Consider the following 9,314-nt stretch of genomic DNA (forward strand, 5'->3'; position numbering starts at 1 on the left):
CGGGCTAGATGGGCAAGGGGCGTTCAGGAGGACACTTGGGATGAGCACTGGGGGTCATATGTGGGGGATGAAGCACTGGATTCTATTTCTGAAATCATTATTGCATTATATACTAACTTGGATGTAAATTAAAAAAAAAAAAAAGAATTCTTGACAAGGTACCCTTAGCATCAAATATCATCCCTTCTACTTCCTAGAACTGATTTTGATATTAAGCTGGCTGTCAAGTGGCTATCTTAACAGCTATTTCACTCTTGAAATAATATTTTTAGAATATAGGAAATATCACTGTATAAAAAAAAGCTGTGTTATTTAAAAACAGCTCTACTATATGTGGATCAAAAGTTTTCATTGTGATACATATACAAATACTACGTAATTTGCATAGCTGGGCCCAACAATTATGACGCGAGCAGGAGCAGGGCCTTGTCTCATCCTTACTCACTTCCTTATTTTTAAGTAAGCTCTACACCTAACGTGAGGCTAGAACTCACAGCTCCAAGACCAAGAGCTGTGTGCTCTCCTGACTGAGCCAGCCAGGCGCCCCTCTTCCTCTCAATTCCACCTCCCCACACCCAGCCATGCCCACAGAGGGCACATAAAACAAATCTGTGCTGAACAAAACACTTCCTATCAAAATTCCACTACACAACACTTATCCTGTATTTTTAAAAATACAACCTTATGGAAAACAATTTGACAATAAAATATTATGGAAAAAATACAACTTAATATACAAATAATTTAAGAACACTACCATAGCAAAAACTGTTATATCTTTGAAAATCTTAACTCTGACTTATCATAATTCCTTTATCTATGAATTAAAATGACATTATGTTCTAATATGCATTAAACATAAGAAAATTATAATTTAATTACAGGTATTTCTACTGCATTAAAGCTTTAAATTCATGTGTTTAATACCTAAGCTTTTGATGTGACTTCAGTAATTCCAAAAAGTTAGTAATACAAACGGTCAGAAATTTGTATGATATATACTTTACAAAAAGTGTACCTGGGCTGGAAGGAAGGAAGGAATCTCCTATTGCTCCTGGAATATATGTTTAGACACAAAATGGAATGCATTTAGACCCAAAAGTATTTAAGAAAGCAGAAAGTACCTATGTTTGGATGATTTAAAATCTTCATTATTCTTACTTCTCTGAAGAGCTAAAAAACAAACACATAATCCCCCAACATCGGTTATTAAACATTCCATTCCACTGTTGCAATACCAATTAAATCTCTTAGATAATGGATTCATTGATAATGTTCAACAGTTCACATCTAACACTAGCATGAAGAGTCCATGGTAGCTATAAATGCTTCAGTTTTATCTCCTGAAAAAGCACAAGTCCCAGAGGAGGATGATACCACAATCTGAATTATATTTTGCTACCTTGGACATGTAAGACCAGATTTAGGCAAGAATAGTTCGTGATGAAACAGTCTGACTCAGTATCTACCAGGGACAGACATTGCAAATCCACACGTGTAATAGTCCAAATGAACTAGTATTAGACTGATAATTCCAAGTAATTCAATGAAAAGATTTTGAAGAAAACCACTCTGGGAAATCCTTGTTGGAGAAAGCAGGTAATTTCGCATGGAAGGTATGGCAGATTGTTCAATTAATGGCCCTATAATCAGCCCTGCCTCTCATATTCACACTTGTATGGGCTGTATGACTGGGTCTGGCTCTGGCCAATGGGTCATTACCAAATACGAAGCAAGAAGAGGCTGGATAAATGGCTGCATAGTGGGGCTTGCTCTCTTGGAATGATGTTGGCATGATATGAAGAGTCCAGACCTGCCTCTTTAAGGATGAAAGCCTATATGTAGGAAAAGACCCGCTGTTCCAACAGAGGACCGCCCCATCAACTTATCAGCTGAATGCTGCCACACAAGTGAACCCAGCGGATGCCATAAGAAAAACCACCCAGTCAAGACCAGAGAGCTGTCCAGCCTTCACACAGAATAACGAGAAATATTAAACTGTTGTTATATATACATGTGCTGTGAATCAGAAGAGGGTCATAGTGTTATGGCCTAGGATAATATCAGAAGATCTCAGAAAATAAGAGAATTCTAGAGGCCATCTTATCCAACCCTCTTGCAAACAAGTGGAAACCAGGAAAAGATCTCTGAAGGTCCTGCTCTCTTTCCGTGGGGAACTGGGCTAGAACCAGGTCTCCCAAAACCTGTTATCTATAACCTATGAGAGGCATGGGCTGAGCAGAACTTGGGTAGAGGAGGAGCAGCTGACGATGTGGAAAGAAAGCTGGGGAGAAACCACAGGGGTCTCGCTGCACTTGCCCTGTCCACCACATCTGATCTAGAACTGAATCGGCACCTGACAACTAGAGCTTGAAGATGGGCACGGACATATCTGAGCTACCAACTGAGCTTCGAGCTTAAAAACATGGAGTCAGAGGAATAAGATTCCTTTCCTGAAGACTGGGTCATCTCTACAGGCTGGAGCACTTTGATCTCCTGTTGCTGCTGTAGTCGTTCTCACATCTTACGAGATGAGACAATCACCACCATGACCACCACCCAGGCTTGAGTTCTTGTTTCGCTCTGTGAAACCAACACAGAAATCCTGTTTTGTTTCCATTACAGTTGAATTTGTGGCACATAATCTGAATCTCCCAGTTATTTCCACAACTGCTAAATTAGAAGAGCTCCAAGTCAGATACAAAACCAACACAAGTTAGGAGGCTCCGTTCTGAATGAAACCCAGCTTGCCCCTCCTACCTCAGCTCCCGCCACCCCTTCCTTCCTTAAGAGTCTCTTCTTTCTGTCCTGGAAGTCTCAGGCAGATCCTCTGCAAACCTTACCTGAGAAGACCCAGCCTCCTTTTACTACTGTACACTTGAAACCAAGCCTGAAGCATAGCAGGAGCTCACTCCTTTGACACAACGCCTGCAAGGCAGCACTGACCACGAGGAAGTGTGGTTTCATAGTTCTGCTGGCAGGAGGGCATGTCAAATGAAGGCAATCGGCTTTCAATCCCTACTGCCAGTGCAGCACTGAAACGAAGGAACCAGAGCCAAGGAGCAGGAAAAGATACAGTATTCCAGGAGCCCAAGGGAGGCAGAACTCACTTCAGTAACCAGATCATGCAAGACTTAACGAGAAGTCTACAGCAGAAAAGGAGCTCAGTGTGCTTTGGACACATGAGGAAAGATATGGTGTGACCAGTTAAGACTTTTCAAGGACGACCAAGGGATGCATCTGGTAGAACAGTGCATTTCTGAGTGTGTTTTTCAGGTGACCTGCATCAGAATCATAAGGGTGTGTAAACTGCAGGTCCCTGGGCCCTACCTCTCTCTAGACCTGAAAAGGGATTGCGAATCTTACTTAACAAACTTTTTGTTAAGTTATTTATTTTTGAGACAGAGAAAGTGTGAGTGAGCAGGGGAGGGGCAGACAAAGAAGGGGAGAGACAGAATCTCAAGCAGGCTCAGAGGCTCAAACTCACAAACTGAGATAACGATCTTGGCCAAAACCAAGAGTTGGATGCTCAACCCTGAGCCACCCAGGTGCCTCCGCCCTTTTTTGAGTGGGGTGGGGGGAGGGAGAGACTGACTGAGACTTAAGCAGGCCTGGAGCCTGATGTGGGGCTTGATCCCATGATCCTGGGATCGTGACCTGAGCTGAAACCAAGAGTTGGGATGTTCAACTGAGCTACCAAGGCGCCCTGAGAATCTTTCCTTCAACAAGCACCCCAGGTATGGTGGTTTTTAAAATATGTCTACAAATTATGTGATAATCCTCCCTGCAAAGGGCAGAACTTAATATCCTTCCCTCTGAGTAAGAGGCGCACTTCGTGACAAGCTTCTAAACAACAGAATAAGGCAGACATGATGGTGGGGGACTTCCAGAGACTGACCAGGTCCTAAAAGGCACATGGCGCCCTCCAGGCCCTCACAGATCACCCGCTTGTGTGTCACGGGGACACGGAACCCCCAGCGGGCAGCCTCAGCCGGCAAGGCCCTGAGGCCTCACGCCCACAGCCAGCGAGGAGATGCAGACCTCCGACAGAGGCAGGCGAAGGGCTCCTCAAGAGGCGGCCCTGCCAGCCCCGATCAGATCTTCAGACGCCTGTAGCTGGGGCCCTTCCCCGAAACTCCCCGAGAACACGTGTGACAGCATGACTCCCTACACAAGACTCACAGAAGCTATGAGCTAACAAATGGCTCTGTTTAAGCTGCTACGTTTTTGGAGTGACTTGTCAGAGAGCAGCAGACAACTAGTCTACTACAGACAGCCCAGGACTTAGAGCAGAGGGCGCGCCGAAGAAGTGCTGTGAAACCCCGGGGAAAGGCGATCGGGGCCAGACGGACGGATGGATATACAGTATTCGCTTTAAAGTTTTGTTATTACAAAAGGACACTTGAAGAGAAATCACCTATTTCTACTATGTGAATTCAACTTACTTCTCTATATTCCTTTTCAATCTTATACAGAGACTAGCTGTAAAAAAACAAAATGAAAAACCACTGAAACAGATAAAGTCACGAACCTGCATCCTCCTAATGTCTTCATGTCTTCTAGGAACTGATTCCCCAGGGGGAGAACAAACATGTTCAAAGGCAAAGATTCAGGATGCTGGTGATCGGAATACCAAGGACACATCAAATATACAATACCACGGACTAAAGAAATGTCCGAACAGCCAGGACTAGGGACTTCCAGAAATGATCTTTGGAAAAAAACAATTTACCAAGCAATGTAAAAATGAAGTGAGCATATAAAGAAGAGCATGGAGGGTGGGGGGAAGGGGGTCAAGTAAAACTGTGACCTAATCATGATGATGGAAATATCCAGACTCGTCTCTCCAGATACACAGGTACAAGGCAGGAGCAACAGGCTGTGACACAGAGAGCCTGTGCTTCTCATGGCAGCTGACTGACAGGCTGAATGACAACTTAGGTGGTAGAAATAATGACGCAAACATAATGACCATCCTCTTCTTTAATAGAAAATAGCCGTATTATAAATCTAAGAGTCACGACTAATTATTAGGAGTCTTGGATAAAGAGAAGGTGACACAGTCAAGAAATATCCAGAGGGTACAGGAGATGGAGGCCAAGTGGACGCCTACACCTGGGGTGCCACTCAGAGACAGAGCAGACACTGTGGGCTGCGCCACAGCAGAGCAGGGCTCACTGAGCTGCTTGGGACAAGCAGTGCGAGGGGCACTGGAGGCCACGCCACGGGGGGGTGTGTGTCCGGGCTAGAGGTACACTCTGCACAATTACCAGGACGGAGATGGCATCCTTGGAAGGAAGCACCACTGCCTAATTGTCCAGAATGAAAAGAAGAGACACTGAAAAGCCAACGTTTCAGAGAGGAAAGAACTGGGGTCCACAGCGGAGACTCGGAAAGCACAGCCAGCGAGACCATGAAATCCCGACACCAGGGTCTAACGCCCACCACAGACTTATAGGCAGGGCCCAGAATCTATTTACCAACAGCATCCCAGGCCCTGGGCATCTCGAGGGTGCTTTAGGAAGGAAAGATGAAAAGGTGATAGAGCTGCTTTTCCTCTTCACTGTGCAGGAAACTCTGTCCTGGTTTTACTGCACTGCTCCCTGCAGCTCTGCTGAACAAAAGAATACATCAAAGCCCCTCTCAGATAAAAAAAAAAAAAAAAGAAAGAAAGAAAAAAAACCAAGGGAGAGAGGCTGGCAAAAGCCCACAGAGTTCAATGAAGAAGACATTGTGAAGAAAAATGCATTGGTGTAAAAAAGGAAAAATATATGTCTTTGCTTTTCTATACACAGAACATCTCTGGAAGGACAAACAGAAACTGATGCAGAAAAACCGATAATGTGCCAGGGTGGCTAGAAGTCAAGGGCTGAATAAAGACCCTTCCTTCTATACTTTTTTCCGTCCTTTGAACTTTAAATCACATAACTGATTATCTCCCTTCCCTCAATTAATCTGATTTTTAAGATAAAAGAATGAACAAAGCGTTGTTGGTTTTTTTCCCTAAAAGGGGAATCTGAAAAAAGACAAGGTAGCTAGAAATTGTTGTGTTCTGCTCTCTCTTAAGAAGAGGAGCACATCCGACTCCTTCTCACCTTGTGGGTGGAGGCTGCCAGTGCGGGAAAGGCAAGCAAATCTTTCAGGGAGAGTCTCCGAAGCCAAGTAAATGTGACAGCCAGTGCCGCCCGGCAAGATTTAAGACAGGCCAAGAGATTGTGGGAACTCTGAGAATCACCTTGACATTACATGTCTTGAAATAAAGAACAGAATAGGAAAGTTAACAAATGATAGGGAAATAAGATAATTAACAGCATTATTAAAGACCATGTAACAACACTAGCCAAAAGGAATGACCTGTCCTTAGGACCCAGGGAGAGATGTGTAGAGATGTGGGGATATGACAGGTCTGGGTGTATTACGTGCATTTAACTAGGCTTTTACTGACATTATATAGGTTACTAATAAAGTTATGCTATTATAACACTATATTGAACATCCTTGGACAGGAGTCCCCTGCTGCTCGACCTTATCTGCAGTTTTCAGTTCTCTACAATCAACCTCAGTCCAAAAGTAGGTGACGCTCCTTCTGATGTGTGGTTAGGTCAGTAGTAGCCAGAAGCTGTCATATGCCTACATCACTCAGCTCGCTTCGCCTCATCACTAGGCATTTTTATTATCTCACATTATCACAAGAGAAGAAGAGGAAGTCTAATACAGTAAGATGTTTTGAGAGAGACCACATTCATAGCACTTTATTATAGTACACTGTTACTGTTCTATTTTATTATTAGTCACTATTGCTACTCTTACTATGCCTAATCTGTAAATTAAACTTTATCATAGGTGTGTGTTTATATAGGAAAAACATAGTATATACAAGTTTGATACCATCCATAGTTTTAGATAGGGAGTTTTGGAACACGCCCCCCTTACATAAGGGGGGACTACTTACATGCTTGTACATTTATGCAAACATACTGGCAAGGTGGAGTCTTAGAAAGTGAATGGGGACCAAAAGACATACTCGCTTTCTTTTTTCCCCCCTTCAAGGAATCTCTACACCCAGCGTGGAGCTCAAACTCAAAACCTCAAGATCACATGTTCTTCCAGCCAGGCACTCCCAAAGGGCATGCATGTCTTTAAGCTTTGTTAGTGCTATATTACTAAATTAAAATGTATTACCCTATTGACAACAATATAAGGTTTCTGGTTTCTCTACACTCTTGCCAACACTATGCATTATCGGTTTTTCTGCAGATTTGACTGGTGAAAAAATGGTATCAATAAGATGTTTAACATTTTTACTTGAATACTGACCATCTATCCTATTAATTACTTAAGTATATCTTCTGGCTATTTTCCATTATATTATATATTCCTGTTCACCGATTTGCATGACCTTTTATGCAGTTAAGGAAGTAACACTTATCCAAACTCATCCCTGCCCTCTTCTATTTGCCCCTCTTCTCTGCGAAGTTCCCAGAAGCAATCCTTTCAATTTTTTTTTTTTTTTTAGCAATTTCATCTACTCTTTACCTACTTATTTAAAAAAACCCAGAATATAATGCTTTCTTGATTTTCTATTTTAGGTATTTTCTTGGAGCTACCTACTATGGCAAGCATTTTCAACTCCAGCATTTGCTCCCTTACTTCGAAACAGCCTGCTTCTGTGCTGTTCATGGGTCTGTTAGCCCCTCCCCAATCCCACTATCTACTGAGTCTTTTTAAAGTAGGTTACACACCCAGCGTGGAGCCCAATCTGGGGCCTGAACTCATGACCTTGAGGTCAAGACCTGAGCCTAGGTCAAGAGTTAGAAGCTCAACTGTCTGAGCCACCCAGGTGCCTTCACTGATTTCTTAACATGGGCAGTGAAGACTTCAATCTTTTATGTCCTTCCCCCGCCCAGTGTTCCTTCCTTCCTTCCTCCTAATCAGTTATCATAGCATTTGGCTAAGTTATTCAGTTTACAGTATATACATATTTACAGCTACATTAGGAATGCATTTCCATCTTTTTCATTTATTTTTGGTTTCCTTGGAGCTAATAACTTCCTTGGTAATTTTATTTCCTTAAGGTTTTTTTTCCTTAAGTTTATTAAATAAATAATTTTGAGAGAAAGAGAATGTGGGACATAGAGGGAGAGAGAGAATCACAAGTAGACTCTGCACCATCAGCATGAAGCCTAATGGAGAACTCAATCGCATGAACCATGAAATCATGACCTGAGCTGAAATCAAGTCAGGTGGCCCTGTTCACTTCAGTTTTCTATGTATCCCTCACTTTACTAATTCACCCTTAAACTCTGTGACAGAAGTGTAAATCTCCTTTCAAAATACTTTCACAGTTAAGTAACTTATAGATACTCATATTTTGAAGGCCTCTGTCCTGTTCTCAAGGCCCACTCTGTTGGATTTCCTGGTCTGGATCCTACACTTGTCGCTTTCTTGGTATTCTCTCTTGTGGTGAAATATATCCCACCAATAGCTCCCAAGGAAGGGTAACTAAATGGTTAGGACCTTGCACGCCCCAGAATATTTGATTCTATCTTCACATGTGACTGACAGTTTGGCTAGGTAAAGGATTACAGATTAGATTTTTCTCAGGGCGCCTGGGTGGCTCAGTCCATTAAGCATCTGACTTCAGCTCAGGTCATGATCTAGTTCATGAGTTCGAGCCCTGTGTCAGGCTCTGTTCTGATAGCTTGGAGCTCAGAGCCCGGAGCCTGGAACCTGCTTCAGAGTGTGTGTCTCCCTCTCTTCCTGCCCCTCCCCTGCTCACACTCTACCTCTCTCTCTCCCTCTAAAAATTAAACATTTTAAAAAAAATAATTAGATTTTTCCCCCGGAAAAATTCCCCCCCGGCTTTAAAAGGTGTTTAAAAAAAAAAAAAGTTTATTTCTTTATTTTGAGAGACAGAGAGGGCTTGAGCAGAAGAGGGAAAGAGAAAGAAGGAGAGAGAATCCCAAGCAGACTCCATGCTCAGTGTGGAGCCTGACTTGGGGACAAATTGTACAAACTGGGAGATCATGACCTGAGCCGAGATCAGGAGTCTTAACCGACTGAGCCACCAGGTGGCCCTCCCCTCAGCTTCAGTGACATATAATTGACATGTGACACAGTGAAAGTTTAAGGTATACAATGTTATTATTTGAAACACCTGTATTTTATGAAATCTTTGCTAAAATGAGGTCGGGTCACACGTCCTTCTCCTCACATCATCATCGTTTCGCTGCTGTCACAGCACCACTGCCTCCCCGGCCGAGGTCAAGTGCTCAGCCGGTGGTGTTACCGCCAGTCACCGGGCTGCACGTGAC

General features: G+C 43.2%; 1 protein-coding gene across 1 annotated transcript in view; it reads right to left on the bottom strand.

Annotated features, from left to right (window-relative positions):
- Positions 1 to 6,234, bottom strand: part of MARK3 (microtubule affinity regulating kinase 3) — a 45,292-nt gene extending 39,058 nt beyond the window's left edge. The window contains exons 1-2 of the mRNA XM_029950183.1: positions 6,096 to 6,234; positions 1,125 to 1,173 (exon numbers count right to left, since the gene is read on the bottom strand). Coding sequence (XP_029806043.1) covers positions 1,125 to 1,152 — 28 coding nt within the window. The 5' untranslated portion in view covers positions 1,153 to 1,173; positions 6,096 to 6,234. The remainder of the gene's footprint in view (positions 1 to 1,124; positions 1,174 to 6,095) is intronic.
- Between the last annotated feature and the right edge of the window lie 3,080 nt (positions 6,235 to 9,314).

This window comes from Suricata suricatta, chromosome 9 (assembly GCF_006229205.1).
Source record: "Suricata suricatta isolate VVHF042 chromosome 9, meerkat_22Aug2017_6uvM2_HiC, whole genome shotgun sequence".
NCBI classification, from domain to species: Eukaryota; Metazoa; Chordata; class Mammalia; order Carnivora; family Herpestidae; genus Suricata; species Suricata suricatta.